Source organism: Aquarana catesbeiana, linkage group LG08 (assembly GCF_042186555.1).
Source record: "Aquarana catesbeiana isolate 2022-GZ linkage group LG08, ASM4218655v1, whole genome shotgun sequence".
Taxonomy (NCBI): domain Eukaryota; kingdom Metazoa; phylum Chordata; class Amphibia; order Anura; family Ranidae; genus Aquarana; species Aquarana catesbeiana.
In genome coordinates, this window is record NC_133331.1 from 146,305,905 (window position 1) to 146,325,850 (window position 19,946).

Here is a 19,946-nt window from a genome sequence, read left to right on the forward strand (position 1 = left end):
TAAGCATTTTTTTCCTCCTAAAAAATTCTCAGCACTTACCCCATGGAGGAAAAATTCACTAAAAAGTGGGCAATATCAGCAGTTGGCGCTGCTATATTCTCTGTGAATAGGAGTTTGACTTATCCGGTTGACAACGCTCAAATGCTTAGGGATCCAACTAATAATTTGGAATTCCTGTTAAATGCATTTTCTTTGGCAGGTTCAGTAACTCAACCTGCAGTGGTGCCAATTGGTGTTTGTCAAGCGTTGAAAGACCAGTTGAGACAGGTGCTTAAGGTTATCCCTGATCAGCAGACCCAGGACTTAGCCGAGCTGCCAGGGGCTTTATTTTTTACAATTGGTGCTATGAGAGATTCTATTCTTCAGGCCTCATGCCTTGCGCTTGGGCTGGTGCATATGCATAGAATCCTATGGTTGAAAAATTGGTTAGCCGAAGCGCCATGCAAAAAAACTTCTGGCTAGTTTTCCTTTCCGCGGTGAACTGCTGTTTGGGGATGATTTGGACAAATGCATCCAAAAAATTTCAAGTGGAAAAAGTACCCTTTTGCCAGTTAAGAAAAGGAGTAAATTTAATTTAAACAGGCTCCTTCTCCAGTGTCAGGGGCATCAGCCTCCAGGCAGTTACGACGGACCTCCACCGTCGGTTCAAGAGGTAAACCGCAGGGTCAACCCCAGGGACAAAAGTCTTGGGGAAGGAAACCTACAAGACAAAATACTAAAGCCTCTTTATGAATGGGCGCCCCCGCTCGCTCGAGTGGGGGGAAGTCTTCTGCTGTTCTCAAGGACCTGGCAGGAGGAGTTTCGAGAGAGATGGGTGGGTCTCCACAATAACTCTAGGTTACAAACTAGAGTTCCGAAAGTTCCCGTCTCCTCGTTTTCTCAGATCAAACGTCCCCAAAGATCCAGAGAAAAAAGTCTCTCTTTCAAGCATTGGACCGTCTTTTGTCTCAAAAAGTGATCATGGTGGTCCCCATGGAAGAGCAGGGGTTGGGGTTTTGTTCAAACCTTTTCACAGTGCCAAAACCAAATGGAGATGTCAGACCCATTCTAGATCTCAAAGATCTAAACAGGTTCCTGAATATACGCTCTTCTCGCATGGAATCAATTCGGTCAGTTGTCTCCATCCTACAAGAAGGAGAACGTCTGGCGTCAATCGACATCAAGGATGCATACCTCCATGTGCCTATTTTCCCCGCTCACCAGAAATATTTACGTTTCGAGGTAGAAAAACTCCAATTTCAGTTTGTAGCTCTGCCTTTCAGTCTAGCTACTGCACATCTGGTGTTTACAAAAGTCCTGGCCCCTCCTCTGGCCAGATTAAGAGCTCAAGGTATAATGATTTTAGCTTACCTAGATGACCTGCTCTTGATAGACCAGTCGGTAGCCCGCTTAGACCAAAGCATGGTCAACTATCTGGAATACCTAGGTTGGATTCTCAACCTAGAGGAATCTTCTTTAAAACCATCAAGGAGACTAGAGTACTTGGGTCTGATCGTAGATACATCCCAGAAAAGGGTATTTTTGTCTCAGGCAAAGATCAGTGTCATAAAGGAGCTGATTCAGGTGGTCAGAGCAAAGAAGAATCTTTCTATTCGCCTTTGCATGAGGTTGTTAGGAAAGATGGTGGCTTAATTCGAAGCTGTTCCTTATGCGCGGTTTCATTTGAGACTTCTGTAAAACAGTATCCTATCGGCTTGGAACAAGAAGGTCTAAGCTCTAGATTTCCCAGTGCGTCTGTCTCCAAAGGTGCACCAGAGCCTCAGTTGGTGGTGGATAACCAAAAATCTGCAGAAGGAAAAATCCTTCTTACCAGTTTCCTGGAAGGTGGTAACAGTTGCCAGCCTTTCGTGTTGGGGAGCAGTCCTGGATGAGGCGACTGTCCAAGGGAAGTGGTCCACAACTGAAATGAGCTTGTCCATCAACATTCTAGAGATTCGGGCAGCGTGCTTGGCCCTGAAGGTCAGGACATTCAGGTTGTGGAGTTGTCCTGTCAGGATCCAATACGACAATGCCACACAAGTGGCCTATATCAATCACCAAGGGGGCACCAGAAGTCATGCAGCCCAGGGAGAGGTGAACCATATCCTAGCCTGGGCAGAAAAGCATGTGCCGTGCATATCGGCAATCTTCATTCCAGGGATAGAATTGGCTGGCGGACTACTTGCGTCGCCAGCAGTTGTTCCCGGAGGAATGGTCCCTTCACCCCGACTTACTTCCTGGCTATATGCCAAAGATGGGGGGGTCCCGGATGTAGATCTGTTTGCGTCCAGGTTCAACAGCAAAGTCGACAACTTTGTGTCAAGAACAAGGGATCCACTGCTACCATGACTTCTTCGCAGGATCAAGCACAAAAGAAAGTCAGTAATTCTTGTGTCCCCAGCGTGGTCCAGAAGATCTTGGTATGCAGAGATCGCATGGATGGTGGTAGGGGACCCATGGACCCTACCACCACGTCCCAGACCTGCTCTCACAGGGACCAGTATTCCATCCTAGCTTACAAACGCTAAATTTAACAGTTTGTGTATTGAAACCCACATTCTAAAGAATCATGGGCTTTAGGGGGTCAGTGATATCTACCTTGATTAATGCAAGGAAGCCAGCTTCCAGAGTCATTTATTATGGAGTCTGGAAGGCACATCTTTCCTGGTGTGAATCCAGGGGTTGGCATCCTAGAAAGTATGTCATAGGTAGAATCCTTGCTTTTCTGCAAATGGGGTTAGAGATGAAGCTGGCCTTAAGTACTATCAAAGGCCGGGGTCTCGGCCTTTTCGGTATTGTATCAACGACCACTTGCTTCGCATTCCCTGGCCCGTAATTTTATACAGGGGGTAACGCGTCTTAATCCACCGGTTAGGTCACCCCTGAATTCTTGGGACTTGAATTTAGTTCTGTCGGTGTTGCAGAAACAGCCTTTTGAGCCAATACGACATATTCCCTTGGTCCTTTTTGACAAGGAAATTTTGTTTTTCTGGTAGCCATATCTTCTGCAAGAAGAGTATCAGAGTTGGCGGCTCTTTCTTGTAAAGAGCCATATTTGATTATTCACAAGGATAAGGTATTATTGCGTCCTCATCCTAACTTTCTACCAAAAGTAGTGTCAGGTTTTCATCTAAACCAGGATGTTGTTCTACCTTCATTTTTTCCTGAACCTTGTTCTACGGAGGAAAAGTCGTTACATTCGCTGGATGTAGTGAGAGCAGTCAAGGTCTACCTGAAAGCGACTGCTCAGATTTGAAAAACTAATGTTTTGTTTGTGCTGCCTGAAGGTCCTAAAAGGACAGGCAGCAGCAAAATCTACTATTTCTAAGTGGATTCGGCAAGTAAGCTTGTGGTTTGTAGAGGAAGATTCCACCTTTTCAAATCAAAGCACACTCCACCAGGGCTGTTAGTGCTTCATGGGCAGTGCATCACCAGGCCTCCATGGCTCAGGTCTGCAAGGCCACAACCTGGTCTTCAGTCCATACATTCACCAGATTCTATCAGGTGGATGTAAAAAGGCATGAGGATATCGCCTTTGGGCGCAGTGTGCTTGCAGGCAGCAGTATAGGTCCTCAGGTCTGATGGCGCCCTACTTTTGTTTGTGTCTCCATCCCCTCAGATAGCATTGCTCTGTGTCCCGTGATGTGCGATAAAGAAAATAGGATTTTTATAACAGCTTACCTGTAAAATCCTTTCCTTGGAGTATATCACAGGACTGTCAGAAACCATGAATCAGACCGAGACAGAAGTACAATTAAATCACACTTGTTTGTTAATAAAAATAAAAAGGTAAATGGAGTAAGCGTAGTCAAAGCATAGCCAGAGTTCAGTAACCAGACTGGGTAATCAGCCAGGCCAGAAGTCAGGGATCCAAGTGGAACAGCAAGCAGGCAAGGGAGCCAGAAGGGATGTCAGCAAAGCCAGTCTTTAAACAGGAACGCAAGAGATGGTTTCTTGTGATGTGACCAAGGCGAAGGCAGAGATGAAGTGAACCGGACAGCTTTAAGTAGGCAGGTTAGACAAGCAGGATCAGGAACAGCTGGGTAACTGTGGAGAGAGGTGAGAGCTGGCAATTAGCCGACAGCTGAGTGGCCAGCTCAGAGAAAGAAGGGCTGAGCCAGCCCTGACGGGGACACAGAGGTCCCGCCCCTCTTTGGATACACATATATTGCTTTGCTACAAAAACTGAGGTACTCCCAGTAATGGGAGGGGTTATATAGGGAGTGAACTTCCTGTCTTAGGGTGTGCCAGTGTCCAGCACCTGAAGGTGGCCTATATAACCCACATAGTTATTACTATGGCTCTGTGTCCCGTGATGTACTCCAAGAAAAGGATTTTACAGGTAAGCTGTTATAAAAATCCTATTATCTTTTTTGAAATGCGGTTTTCTGGATTTTTGTATTCTGTTTCTGTTAAAATCTACCATTAAAATTATAGACTGATCATTTCTTAGCAGGGGATCAAGTACTTTTTTGTGTGTGTGTAAACAGGCCTACATCCACTACCATGGTGGTTATGGAACCTTCAACTTTAAAACATATAAATATTTCCAAAAGATAGCAGCCGCTTAAATTCTTAAATTTTGTAAACTGTATAAATAAATGGTAAATGTCCACATGCACCTCATATATAATACACACACACACACACACACATATATATATATATATATATATATATATATATATATATATATATATATATATATATATATATATATATATATATATATATATATATATATATATATATATATATACATATTATAATGCATATATATAAATTTATTCATAGCAGCGCTAATGTCATTAATTGTTATGACCAGCTTTCATACAGTATTCACATATGAGAAAAGATGTATAACAGCGGGTGATAGCCAGTCCAAAAGACACAGGTGGTGGAATTTGTTGAAGTGCACCTCACACCAGAGATCCTCAAAACGTGCGTCACACTCCCCCTAGGGGTGCACACGCACCAGCGTTAAAAACATCAAGCATTGGAATATTTTTAAATGACCGTCCATCCTCCTCCCTGGATAGTGTCAGCACTGCAAATCGTCTCCACCATGTAATTGTAAGTCTTGACGGATATGATGGATTGTGAAGGGAGGTGAGTCTATTATTGACGCGTACTGTAGCCGATGGTGTAGAGTAAAGCGCCCGTATCCAAGAGCACATAGGGTAGGGAGCCCTATCTGTGAGGACAGCCAATCCATCCTGTCAAAGGTCTTTTTGGTGTCTGTTGACATGAGGAATAGAGGGGTAGATGTGCTCCTTGCTCTAGAGATGTGTACGGATCGTTATATCCCTTGTCTCCCGTAGTACCCTTTTTTAAATCAGCATTCAGACTGGATAAGGGCAGCACTACAGGTCACATCTGATTACAAGGAACATGCTGACAGGAGGAGACAGAGTGAGCATAACCTGCTACTGCGATTGTAATGTTGCAACTTTAACTAGTGGAGACGGTTTATAATTATTCCTCACCCGCCTCTTTAGACAGGACATTCCTATGTGCCCAAGTGACATGTCAGGCACACGGCTTCATTGCTTGTTAGGAAAGCAGAATACATATGTAATGTTTAGGCTAAATTTCTGGTGTTTTCTTACGTTGCCCGCCTTATAGAATCCCTTGAGTGCCACAGCTGGGGAAATGTATAGCTTTGACGCCAACACTTGCACGCCCTCTGCTGTTTCTGGTTCTTGTTGCACAGTGTTTTCATGGGCACAGATGCTGCTTGTTAAAGAGGAAGTAAACCCTTGCTAAAAAAAAAATTCCTCTCCCTCCCCTGCAAAGTAAAAACATAATGTGATCGTATGCATCGCATACTAGCATATTGTGAAACTTACCTGCAAACTAAGCCTGCGCCGTCCCCGCTGGAGGCCGTATCCATCTTCGCCCCTCTTCCTTCGGGGGCCTGCGGACTCCGACTCTGTGACTGGCCAGAGCCACATGATGTCACTGCTGGTCATGGCACTCCCTACTGAAGAAATTGCTTGTTTCTTCAGAGCGCATGTACCGATGACCTCATCGGTGCAGTATACAGTAAATATCTCCTAAACGGCGCACGTTTAGGAGATATTTATAGTACCTATAGGTAAGCCTTATTCTAGGCTTGCCAATAGGTACAAAGTATAAAGGGAGGTTTACAACCTCTTTAAATAATAGACAAAGTATTCAAACCACACGTGTACCATATAAAAGTACCTTTTAAAAATAGTGCATAAATCGCATTATTATGATGTCTAATTTATCAAATCTCATTTCAAGGTGATAATGGAGTAAAAAAGTTTTTTATAGCTATTTGTGGACTGTGGGTTTAAATACAACAAACCACTTATAAAATCAAGCTGAAGAATGTTTTGTGATATGTCCATTGGTGTCAGTTAAACTAAAGAAAAGCATGAAGCCACATTTACAAACATGGGTTGTTGAGCTGATCCCTCTGGAGCGTGCTGTTTGGTGGATATTTTCTCAAAGACCAAAGATGCTATCCCTGTTGTAGGCCCAGGTTGTTATAGAAGATTCCTATTGAAAGTATAGTGTCTGACATGTAACATTTGTTCTAGATAACTGACTAGTTATGTTAGTGTCACCTGTAAAATAAATTGGTCATAGGGTGCAGGTGAATTTGAAAATGATTGTGTTCATACACCTTCATTAATGGATGAATTGTTTTTGATTCTCTTGTGGTTCATAGGTGTAAAGTGTAAAGCAACGCTGACTGTTGGGGACTGCTTTGAACTGGGAAAGGTTGCTTACACAGAAGCTGACTACTACCATACAGAGCTGTGGATGGAGCAAGCCCTGCGTCAGCTGGATGCCGGAGAGCTGTCCTCCATTGAGAAGGTCCTAGTACTAGACTACCTTAGCTATGCAGTGTATCAGCAAGGCGATTTGACAAAAGCTCTGAAGCTAACTAAAAGACTGTTGGAACTTGGTAAGTGTGGGTGTGGTGTTTTTTGTTTTACCACTGAATAGATTTTATTTTTGCATGTTTTGTAAGCAATGCTTAAAATTGTTCTAAAAGCAGAAGGTTTTTTTTTTTTTTAACCTTAATGCATCCCCCCCCCCCCAGCCCCCCTTATACTTACCTGAGCCCCATAGCGATGTGCATGAGAGTAGTGTCTCTCGTCTCATTGGCTCACACAGCAGCGAGAGCTGTTGCCTCCTGCTGCTGTCAATAACAGCCAGTGAGCCAATGAGGAGTAGGGGTGGGGCCAAGCCACTGTGTCCATTCACATAACCACGGCTTGGGAGCGAGCCTGCTCGAATGCCCTCATAGCAGGAGGCTTGCTATTGGGGCACTCGGGGGGAGGAGCCAGGACCGCTGGCGGGTCACCCAAAGGGAAGAGGATTGGGGCTGCTTTGTGCAAAACCCTGCACAGAGCAGGTAAGTATAACATGTTTGGCAATTTAAAAAAAAATGTAATAAAAAAAAAATATATAACAATGATGGAATAGGCCTGTTCCTTTTATCCATTTTCTGTCACTGGAATTACTGTACTCCAAAGGAACCCTTATGACCACGAGTCACATTACTGCCCTACCTATAACACATTTTACCTGGAATCCAGCATTGCAGAACGACTGGCGACCCCTTTTAGCAAGATAGACTCAGGTTTTCATAGACGTTAATGCAACAATGACAGTTGGTGGTTAGGTTAAAGGTAACCTGTACTGTACTGAGAGAAATATGGATGTTGCCCTTTTGAGCTCTTTGTAAAATATCTTAATTGTGGACAGCACAGGGGCTTGGTTACTACCACTGCTACTTTGCAGCTCTAGGTTGCCGGTTTGACCCTCAACCAGGATACTACCTGCATTCAGTTTGTATGTTCTCCCTGTGGGTGAAGAATGTTCTGCTATTCTCTTTGCATAGGTTGCCTTTAAAAATTGATTGTGTAATCTGTAAGATTTAAGAGCAAACCAGTCAGTTGTACTCATGTGCTGACATGTTGATAGAATAGGAGACAAACTCCATTAGTTTGCTACTTCTGTTTTACCTGTCCAATCCGTGCAAAGAAGAGGTACAAGCCTTAGAAGTGTTGCTTAACTGTAGCAGAGAAAAATCAGGCCTCCTGTGCTGCCAACTAAGGCTGTTTTTTTTTTTTTGCGGTAGAACTGTATAACTCTCTGGATGGACAGAAATGCAAGTCTTGTGCTAGGTAAAATAGCTCCTTTGTTTTTAATCTGAGGATTTAGGTATTTGCCTGGAGTTCAGCTTTAAGGGCTCATTTACACTTGCTCCGACTTGAACACGCATTAATGCGCCTACTGCTTCAACATGCTTTTTTTGATGTGTTTTTTTTATGCCTCTGTGATAATTCGGTGGTACTTTTTTGAAGCTTGACAGATTTTGTGTGTGTGTGTGTTCACATATGTATATAAATAAGTTGTGCTCATATACAGCGTGAGTAATCACAAAAAATGATTAAATGAAATCAAGTGCAACACAAATGTAAGTCTATAAGTAAAGATTCTGCATAAAAAGAAATTAAAAAAAAACATATTGAGTCCACACATAAAGGATTCCACAGTGTGAGAGGGGGTGATTCCAATGAGGTGATGAACTCCAGGTCACTTCCACCGTCACCAAGGAGATGGGGATCTTGAATAGAAAAAACCCACTGGATACGTGGGGACTCTTACCGGAACTGGTGAACCCTCTAAAGAGCAAGGTCATATATGCCAGCAGACTTAGCCCTCTGCAGGGTCTATAGGTCCTCCTTGTCACTGGAGCTCTCCGACAGTGGCTGGAAGTCCTCCTCAATATCCAACTTGAAAATGGGAAATCAGGTCTAAAAAAAAAAAATGGGGGGGGGGGGGGGGGGGTGCACTTTTGTTCTGAAGAAATCCATGTGTGTTTGTGGCTCAGAGGCACATAACAAAAGTGCGCCACCCCCTTTTTTTTATTGCTGCTGTTTATGTTTATTGCACGCTCTAGCATGGTATAACCCCTTATATTTACTGTTGATATCTCATGCTTGCAATTTCTCCAAACCAAAGCAAAGCTAAAGCTGAATAAAAGCCTCTCAAAAGCTTCAGGTGCTTCAAGCGAGCTTTGTCATAGACTTCTGTGAAGGTTTTATAGCACCACTAAGGCGATATGGGGTATCATTTTTAAAGCAAACGCAACGTGTGAAAAGGACTATAAGCTAAGCATTTTATTTAGTGACAGATGCTTTGTTTTACGTTCAGAGTGCTGTAAAGTATGTCCAATGCCATGTTTTTAAACAAGTGTAGCTGAGTCCTAAGGGGTTTAAGTTTTCATGTACATACTAGGAATCCCATTTAGTGCTCTGCATATTACATTAAAGACAGATACTAGTTTCTGCCCAATAATGCTGTAAAATGAATACTTGAGGAGATGTGAATGGGCCTGGATGTCTTGTTTAAAATTTGAAGGTTTCTGCAATTTAAAGCTGTTCTGACCACATTATGTTATTGAAAACTGCCTATATCCAAAGGAAGCCTAAACCTAATAATGTTAAATGTTCATTGAGCACTTTCAAAGGATTGCCTTAGTTTTTACCATTAAAAGCTTCCCTGGAAATCTGTGTACAATTAACATATAGTGCTAGTGATTTGTCTGTGCAGTGGCTTCGTAAAGGAACATAATTTTGCTGCTTATTAAATTTCAGATCCTGAACATCAAAGAGGTAATGGAAATCTGAAATACTTTGAATATATCATGGCAAAAGAAGCAAATAAAACCAGTTCTTCAGATTCCGATGAAGCAGAAATCACGACACGGAAAGGCCGTCCCAAAGATCACCTACCAGAGAGGCAGAAGTATGAGATGCTGTGCCGTGGAGAGGGTATTAAATTGGTAACTATTTGTCATATCTGTATTTCTAAAATGTATTGACTTTGCATTGGAAGCAACAGATACTGTATAAAGCAATGTCTGCTGCTATAGTGATGGCATCATATGCCTGAAATAGGCGTGAGAAGATTATAGTGCAGCACTCCTGCTCAGTATGATGCAAACTCCACAGAAAGGCCCAGTTTATTCTTTGTCAGCGGTGCCCCAGACAGAAAATGAACACAGCACTTGCAGCATACTTCTGCTCAAGCTTTTTATATTCTTTCCACTTGAAAGCCACATATAAAATTTGTTACTGCACCTCAAAGGTGTGGATCCAACCTTTACGTTGGGACCATGGCTTTAAAATGTCTGAGTAGAAGCCTACCTAAGTGAGCTTAAACTTTATCCTTTGGCCAATGAAGATGGTTATGACTGTAGAATTTTTTTTACCAGACAGTGATGGTCTCACCCCAGCAGCTCCTACTCATGAATTTCTCCACCACTCCATTTAGCAGACAAGAGCAAGAAAAATACCCACTACTTCCAAGTATGGAGAGCCATATGACTTGCTCCCCTTATTGTCTTTGCTAGTGCTTGGGCATCACTGTCAAATGAGGGCATGGGGACAGTCTTCAGCCATGCGTTAGCTTCTACAAGAGTAAAATGCACGTTAAACAGGACTTTCTCTCTTCAACCCAGCTACTGAATAGAGCACCGATACAACGAAGGACAGGCGAGTATGTGCTGGGGACTAGGGGGGCATCAAAATGAATCCTTTGCTTTGCCCTAAGCAACATGGAAGTGTATTACACAAATTTCAGTAAATCTGTTGTAGATGATCAAAGCCTCAAGGGATTGTAAAAAAAAATATATACACAGAGTGGGACATACACTGGAAGGTTTAGAACCCCCTTATAAACTTTTTGCCCTGTCCCCCCCGCCATTGGGGAGTTTTTTACTGTTTTTTGTGGTGGAGACCATTGTCCCCAGTCTAGAAAATGTGGCAAATCCAAAATTTTACAGTTGTCTCCAAAACATGAAGAGGGAAAATCTTAATTGGGGACATCTGTTCTGATAAAAAGCGGCATAAAAAATGCTCATAGTGGCTCATATTGCACAAGAGTTTGAGAGTTTATGGGCATTTGCTTTCAGAAGTTTTTTTTTTTTCCAAAAGGTTCCCCTCTGCTCATTTTTCAATGTATACTTTAAAACTCTGAACACTCCTCAATGCCCCATTTATGAGCATTAAGCTTTTTTTTCTGCCTGAAAGCCCCTCTCAAACACTAGATTTTCTAAATGCTCCGCTGAAAATATGCTTACAAAATCCCTAATGTGCATGGACACATAGACTAACATAGAGTTTCTTCTACAGGCTGAAGAAAAAAACCTCAAAATACTGTTATAAGCAGAATTTTTTTTTTTTTTTATGCCCAGTGTGCATGAACCTGGATGCTAAGATAAGCAAATACACACATGAGGGCATTAGGCTTCTTTCACACTGGGGCAGGGGGGCGTTGGTGGTAAAGTGCTGCTAGTTTTAGCGGCGATTTACTGCTGTTATATGCAGGGGTTAAAAGCGCCCCGCTAGTGGCCGAATAAAGGGTTCAAAGCGCCGCTGCCGAAGTGCTTTGCGGGTGCTTTGGCAGCGCTGCTCATTGATTTCAATGGCGGGGCAGTTTAGGAGCAGCGTATACACCACCCTCCCACACAGCCCCAAAGATGCTGCTTGCAGGACCTTTTTTTTTTTTTTTTTTTTTTTTCCCCCTGTCCTGCAAGTGCACCCACCCCAGCGTGAAAGCACTCTGGCTTTCACACTGGGGAGGCGCTTTTACAGGTGCTATTTTTAGCGCTAAAATGCCTGAAAAGCGTCCCAGTATGAAAGGGGTTTTGGGCTAAGTGTGCACTATATATAGGGCTACATCCTTTTATATTAAATGCTGAACTAGACTGCTGATAATCCTAATGAACAGATATGTAAATTGAAAACAAAGTACAACCCCGATTTCAAAAAAGTTGGTACGCTGTGTAAAATCCATAAAAAAACAAAATGCAATGATTTGCAAATCTAATAAAGCCATGATCTATTCACAATAGAAAACATATCAAATGTTGTAACCACCTGACTTCCAGAAGGTTTTTCCCCCGCTACTTTAACTAGCAATCGTTTGATCATGCAACACTGTAGGCAAATTAACTACAACCAAAAGAAAGCTCTATTTATGTGAAAAAAAAATTATATAAAATGTAATCACTGGGTAATTTTTATATATATATATATATATATATATATATATATATATATATATATATATATATATATATATATATATATATATATATATATATATATATAATTATATACATTACGAAAAAAAATTTTTTTTTTTTTTTTTCTTTAGTTTCAGTTGTAAAATTTTGCAAACAAGCTTTCCTCATAAATTTTGGTCAAAATGCAGTCTGCTACATTTCTTGGGTAAAAATAATCGAAATTTGTGTATGTTATTTAGTCTGAAGGTGAGTCTACAAACGATGGTGTAATATATTTGAAAATTGATTAATCCTTATGTACTGAAGACCTATAATTTCTTGAGGCCATAAAATGCCAGGACAGTACAAATACCCCCCCCCACCCCCCCCCCCACCATGATCTTTTTCGAAAGTAGACAGTTTATAGTATTTAGTAAGGGGCATGGCAAGTTTATTTGTTTTAATTTTGTTTTTTCTTACTGTCTTTTAGAATATTTCAGTGTCAACCATAGTGACTCTGTATCACCCTGGGGTAGGGAGGCTGGATGATCAGGGATTTTTCTTTTTTTTTAAACTATTACTGCTTACAACAGTGATGATCATTGTTACAGGCAATAGTTCTAACTGTCATGAATGGCTTTCATTCATAACAGCTTCCTTTACTACTGTGCTGTTGTGATAGGCTACAGCTAATCACATTGTACACAGTGCTGTGATTGGCTCACAGCTATCGCACACTACCTGAGCCAATCACAAATGTAAGCAAGCTGTCATAAATGGCTCCCATTCATGACAGCTTTGCTTACATTTAATTATGTGATTTGCTGTGAGCAGCCGGGCACCGTCAGGTTTGCACTGCTGCGCACCGTGGCGGGGGGGCAGCAATGGACCTGCCACAGTAAATGTACTGTGGGTGGGTGGCAAGTGGTTAAAATGAGAAAATGTACCATACACATCTCAAAAAAACCTGGGACAGGGCAACAGATGGCTGGCAAAGTAAGGTGGTACTAACCAGGAAGAGCTGGGAGAACATTTTGCAACAAATTGGGTTAATTGGCAACAGGTCAGTATGGGGGTGCATTCGTGCATATGGAATGGGCAGCTTGCGCATCTGGAGAGGCACCATCATTGCTGAAAGATATATCCAGGTTTTACAGTACCATATGCTCCCATCCAGATGTGTTTTTTTATGGAAGCCCTTGCATATTTCAGCAGGACAATGCTAAACTGCATACTATGACAACAGCATGGCTTTGTAGTAGAAGAGCCAGATGCTTAATTGGCCTGCCTGCAGTCCAGACCTTTCACCAATTGAAACAAAAAATACAACAAAAAAGACAAAAAAAACCCCCAGGACTGTTGAGCAGTTAGAAATAAGCAGTTTATCAGGCAAGAATAGGACAGCATTCCTTCCCTAAAACTTCGGCAACTGATCTCCTCAGTTCCCAGATGTGTGTTAAAGAGTGTTTAAAGAGGGGACGCTACACCATGGTAAACACAGCCCTGTACCAACGTTTTTGGAATTGGGTTGTATTTTGCAACTTTTTGAGACTTTTTGCTGCCATCAATTTCAAAACTACTTTTTTTTTTTTTTTCCTTTTTAAAATGGTAGATTTTCTTAGTTTAAAACTATTTGATATGTTTTTCCATTTACCTTTTGGTGAATAAAATCTGGGTTTGAGATTTGCATTCTGGTTTTTATGTAGATTTTACACAGCGTCCCAACTTTTTAATTAATTTATTTTTTTTATTTTGTTGGAATTGGGTATATATACAGGCTTAGCTATCTTTGTGCCTAATATATGTAGTGACTAAAAATGTCCTATCTTTTGAAAAGTCTTTAGTTATACACTTGTATTCCTATATTTATTTTCACTTTTTTCTTCTTTCAGACTCCTCGCAGACAAAAGAAACTTTTCTGTCGCTATTATGATGGAAACAGGAGTCCTATTTTCATTTTGTCTCCAGCAAAGCAAGAAGATGAATGGGACAGACCTCGCATTGTGCGCTATCATGATATCATTTCTGATGAGGAGATTGCAAAAGTCAAAGAGATTGCAAAACCTAGGGTCAGTAACGATTTCATGCCTTTCTTTAAAAATTGATGTTGTAGAAGCTCAGAGCATCCAACCATAAGTCATGAGTTAATAAGGGATCGGATGATCACGGGGCGCTGTAGTTTGGGTCATACTATTTCCCCCCCCCTACAGTGGGACACCGAGGGACTTATCCAGTAAACCATACAATGGGCAGATTTAACTTTGCCGAACACTAATTATTGTGGCTTACTGCATATTTTTGAAAATGTCCTATTGTGTATGTAGTTTACAGGCAGCCATTTGGATTGCACTTAAAGCTTGTGTAAAGGCAATACTTTTCTAGTTTTGATGGATTAAGTAAGGGTTATTAACCACTATACAGGTGTTTATAGCTGGCTGTGTCCCCAATGGGTAGGTTCACCATCTCCATTTATCTCAGTGTTGGTGGGACAGAAAGTGATGAGTTATCACCAGAGAAGGAGATGATAGGAAATCTTCTTCCAGTGTGAACACTTATTTGGGTGACAGCTGTCTAAGAGGGGATTTCCTCTCACTTCCTGAGACAGGAAGTGTCTCCAAAGGAAATATATATACTATTCACTTAATGGAACTTCAGTTTGCTTGAAATATGGATGTATAACTCCACAAACTAGATGTTTATGTCTGTTTCTTTCAGGTCTATTGAGAGACACAGGAAGTAGTCAAATATAGTCACAATATACTGCCACTTACAGGAAGGTTAGACACTGGCAAACAGAAAAGTTCATATCTGGATTGGCCTTTCCTAAGCCTGACTTTGCAGTGCCTAAAAAAAATTTCGGAGTTTTTTTGGCACTTGGCTGCATGGATTTTTTATTTTTTTTATTTGTACCTGCATACACTTGTAAATGTTAGCCACAGAGCACTTTACAGCTCCAGAGACATGGCACAGCCCCAGAATGTGACCTTGTCTCTAAAGTTTTAATTGTGTTTAAATCCACCACTGCCAGTTTCACTGTGGTAAGGATTAAGGCTGAGGGACTGAGCACTGGCGTGATGCACTGGGTGGAGTGCTGCATGTGACCTGCACTCTTTACACTATTCATCATGGGGGAAAAGCACTATCCAACTGCTGCTTTTGCTTGCAAAGCACTATGTGGACCTCCGTACTCCATTGTGTTCCTACTGCCTGCCTATAGTAGTCTCCTCCTGCCACCTGACCCTCATCAGCACCAGTTGCTTGGGTTTGTGAGTACCTGAGGCCTTACCATGCACCTTGGGCCTAGACGTCTCTGCACATAGACACAGACAGGGCAGTCTAGGTGTGACCCCCCCCCCCGCCCATACTCTTCTAGTGGTTCTTGGGGCATCTACTGTATCCTTTGAGGGACCTGGTGTTTGCAAAGTAGAACCAAGTGGTCCTGTAGTATTCATGTCTGCATAATCAGTTTTCCTTAGCTCCATCATGTGTTGTCCTCTCCCCATTCCTTAGGGACTTTGTGTCTTTTTTGGACACTTGAGCTCAACTGGTTCTTGGCTGCCAAGGCTCTAAACCTGCTTTAGCGACTGCTGCAAAGAGTTTTTGACCCTCCTGAACCCTTAGATGAGGCCAGGCATTTGGCCCCTATAACTATCTCTGACTAAGTCTTCTTCTGCCATCACCCCAGAATTATAAGGAGTCCTGCCAAACCCTATTTATGCAGTGCATATTCTCCTGCATTTGGAGGATCAGCCTTCTGCGTGTGCATCCTAACTGGGTCTTTGGTATTTTTACTGTCTGAGATCCAGGAACAGAGAGGCTCCTCCAAGTTTACAATTTAATCCTTGCCTCAGGTGCTCCCTTCAGTGGCTCTGGTGCCTTCTTTGTGCTACTGCACAAAGTGATGCACTTTCCTTAGTCTCCCTGGGTTTCTTGTACCCCTTGCTCTGATCCGTTCGATGTTTGGTTCCTGAAGCTAAGCCCTGTTTGGGCCTCTGCTTCCTTGCTCAGGAAAATTCCCTGTTCTTGACATGAAAAGCCCCCCAGGGTACCATTGTGTACCTGCTCTCCAGAGGGACTCCTTGACCATCTTTAGCTTTTCCCTGGTTGCATAAGGACATGCGTCATTGGGGTTGCTTGGGCACACCTGATATTGTGGGAAACTCAAATAACCTCCCATGAGGAAGTTAGTTTTATGTATCCATGTAGTCATCACCTTTCTGTAGTGCCTAACACCTGCAAGATCTGGCCACATCAGGTTTTGCCAGACTCAACCATTGGCTGCATCCTGTGTACCACTAGATCCCTTGTCCTCAAATCATTCACCTGTAAGCAGATGAAGTACGCTAGCTTCCTGTTGCAGGTACCCACTATAGGGGGTAGTGTGCATCCAGAGGACTTGATAAGACCTGTCTGCCTGCAAATAGGTCCTTGTTCTGTGGCTAAGCAGCAGTCTCTTAAACAAGCTTTGATACATTTCCTTGTTCTGTCTCTAAATTAAATAAATGCTTATAGTGATTCTGCAAAGGTTTCTGTCCCTGAAGGGATCAGAAACTTTTGAGATTAATGGATTGTGCTGAGGGTTAGGCCGGCTCCACATAAGTGATCTGCTAGGCCCCAGCAATGCCTCTGGGTGTTAGTGGGGATGTTTTTAGTTTCATCCTCAGTCACCTCTGGTGATCCCTATCTCACTAGTCTGGGGGTGAGGTCTAATGCCTAATTCCCACCTACCCTTGTGGAGGCCTCCCATGCACCAGGAGTCACTTGTGGGCTATTATGCTGTGGTGATTCTGTAAAACCTCCTGGTATATCTCACTTGGTTGTTTGGCTGGGCAACCCCTGACTTTTTTTCATTTATTTTTTTTTCTAATTCTCTGGCACATCCCTTAAGTCCTAAGGGTTGGGGGTGTAAGGCCTCTGGCCTTACTATGCCAGTTGGTCTTTCTTTTTGGGACCTATCTTCCTTTTTTGTTCTGGGTTTTCTGTTCACCACATTAGGATTTGGGTCCTTCTCTGTCTATTAGGGAATTTATTGTTCCACCTGTTTTGGTGGATCCTAGTTTGAGCTTTTTTTTTTTTTTTTTCAGTTTAGGTTAAAAGAAGTTCGGCATTTTTTTTCTTTTCTTTAAGAATTATACTTAGGTGGATGCAGCATCAGTTCAATGCTGCATCTGTCCCCCGCTGGCTCTAAGACTGAGAACCGAGTGATCAAAGACTGCTGATCACTCAGAACTCCGTGAGCAGAGAGCTGGTAACTGTCGGTCACCGCTGTCTGCTCTGCCCCCCCGCTCACTGGAGCTGTGGAGGGGGCAGGGGTGGCTGGCCCACGCTCATAGCAGCGCGCTGAGAGGCTGAGCCAAGTGCAGCTCCAGGGTTGTGGGTGGATCCCAATCCCAGCCATCTTTTCACAATCTTGCCCCAGCTTGGACCAGCTCTGTGACGTCAGCCTGCTGAAAACGGGCCACAGGAGTGGAGAACGAACTGCACAGCCAAACAAGCTTTGGCTGTACTTCTCATTTTAAGTGTTCCATTCATGTGGAGTCACCCCCTTCTGGTAGTTTCCTTTTTTCTATCTGGTTTTGATCATTAAATTGAGTCTATGTGCCCTCCCTTTTTTCAGGTTCAGGTGGTGGTCCTTCAGTCAGCTTCTGGCCTGTAGACAGCCCCCAGCACTCCTTATGGTGTCTGTAAGTAGTTGTTCTATGGTTCACCCCCCTCAGTTGGACTGCTTTTGGATGTCCCAACTGATAAATTGGACTGTATAGTTTACCATAAACTATACAGTTTTAAAGTATACATTATTTATTTTTTATCCGTTGAAAGACATGGGTCTCACCCCTCTGTTTCTGTTCATGCTCTTGGTACTGCTTTACCACAAAACAGAGGCACAATGGGTAGAGAGAGGCTTGTATGTAGGTTGACTTACAATCTTGGTTTGCCAGTGTCTATTCCTTCTGTAGGGTGCAGTATAACCTGACTCTATCAGAACTTCAGTGTCCCTCAATTAACGCTAAGGAAATTATGTTTATTTGTTGTGAGATTGACTTGCCAACAGTCCTATTTGCATAACCTTTCTTTCCCTTATCGTCTTTCAGGACAGCACTTGAGAGAGTGACTCCTCCCCTTGCCAACAGGAAACACCTCTTCCACCAAACTTTAAAAGGAGGCTCCTTTCCACACATTGTCAGTTTTTGTGTTTCCTCCGGAGGGAACACTTCGTGGGGAAGTCAGGGCTCTCAGGTGCTGTCCTGGGAGCTCAGGTTTCCTGGTTTTTTTCATCAAACACCTTTTACCTCATGAGAGCTGTTCCTCCCATTCCACAGCTGAGGTGAAGTGCTGCTGGCTGGGCTCCCTCTCCCTCTTCATATGGGCTCAGGGTGAGTCCGACTGTCGTGGGCATCGCTCCTAGGCGGCGGCAAGACAGGCGGTGGCCGTTTACTATATTTTTTTCTCAGGTCCACCGCCTGTTGCTCATTGCACCGCCGCCATATTGGGGATGGCAGCGGGGCTCCATCCGCCGGAAGTAAGGCATCCGGAGGGGGCGGCGCCCACGGAACAGGCGTGCGGCGTCATTTCCGCCGGAAATCGCAGAGGGAAAGGGGAGGAACGGGGCTGGTGCTTATTTAGCGGTTCTGGTCCGGCGCACTGGCGCTATTGGAGTCCGGAACCGGCGTTTAGCCACACAAACACAGCAAGCGCTCCTCGATGGAATCGATGGCGGCAGCGAGTGGGACAGGCACAGGCACCAGCAAGGCCCAGGTAAGGTGCAGTTGTATACTGTCTTCCCTGTACTGTGGGGTCTCTCTCTCTCTATCTCCCCCCCCCCCGGTGGCAGGGGCCTGTCTGGGCACATAAAGCAGTTAGCTCTTACTGTGCACCTGTGGTGAGCATCCTTGGGTATAGGACAGGTTGTCTCACTGGGATGGTTTCTTCTTTTGTCTCATGGCAGGCCAAGAGCTCTGATCCAGTGGCAAAAAGAAAATGTCCTTCATGTAAATCCAAGCTACCTGAAGGATGGAAGAAGACGTTATGTCAAGCTTGTATTGATTTGCTAGTTAAAGAAGAAGCTTCTTCCGCTTGCAGCGACTTGATTGCATCAGTTAAAAAGGAACTTGATGCGACTATTCAATCATTTCGCTCTTCCCTAGCAAACCTATCCCTGAGTCAGCCTACTACCTCACAGTCCTCCCAAGGCTCACTTATAGTCCCGGTGATGGAGACTGAGGCATCTCCTACCCCAGAGGGACATTTCCCCTCTCAATCTGAGGATTCTGATGAGGGTGAGGAAGGAGAAAATTTACCTTCAAGATTTAAATTGTCTTTAGAACAGGTAGATGGCCTGTTAAAAGCAATCTATACCACACTGGGTCTGGAGGAGGAAAGAAAGGAGTTATCTCTGCATGATAAAATGTATGCAGGGCTTAGCGAGCACAAAAATCGCAATTTCCCAGTACACTCTGTTATTTCTGAAGCTATTAAGAAAGAGTGGGCAGAGCCAGAGAGAAAGCCTTTCTTTCCCAAAGCCTTAAAAAGGCGTTTCCCTTTTGATGAAGATCCAGCGGCGGTTTGGAACAAAAACCCCAAACTAGATGCCGCGTTTTCCCAGGTCTCGAGGTCTACAGATTTGGCATTCAAGGACATGGGGGTGTTGAGAGATCCCATGGATAAAAGGATGGACCAGCTACTAAAGAGGGCTTGGCAATCCATCATGGGAAATCTTAAACCTACTATGGCAACTACAGTGGTATCCAGAAATATGGAGTTCTGGTTAGAGCAACTTAAGGCCCATATCTCAGCAGACTCACCAAAACAAGAAATTTTGGATTCATTTTCAACTCTGTCTGCCGCTGTCGCATTTATATCGGATGCTTCAGCGGAATCAATTAAAATGACAGCTAGATCTGCTGCCCTA

The 19,946-nt window shown here is 43.2% G+C and overlaps 1 protein-coding gene across 3 annotated transcripts in view; it reads left to right on the plus strand.

Annotated features, from left to right (window-relative positions):
* P4HA1 (prolyl 4-hydroxylase subunit alpha 1) overlaps positions 1 to 19,946 on the plus strand; it is a 112,299-nt gene that overhangs the window by 50,140 nt on the left and 42,213 nt on the right. For all 3 annotated transcript variants that reach the window (XM_073596548.1, XM_073596549.1, XM_073596547.1), the window contains exons 6-8: positions 6,680 to 6,919; positions 9,624 to 9,811; positions 13,930 to 14,106. In XM_073596548.1, coding sequence (XP_073452649.1) covers positions 6,680 to 6,919; positions 9,624 to 9,811; positions 13,930 to 14,106 — 605 coding nt within the window. The remainder of the gene's footprint in view (positions 1 to 6,679; positions 6,920 to 9,623; positions 9,812 to 13,929; positions 14,107 to 19,946) is intronic.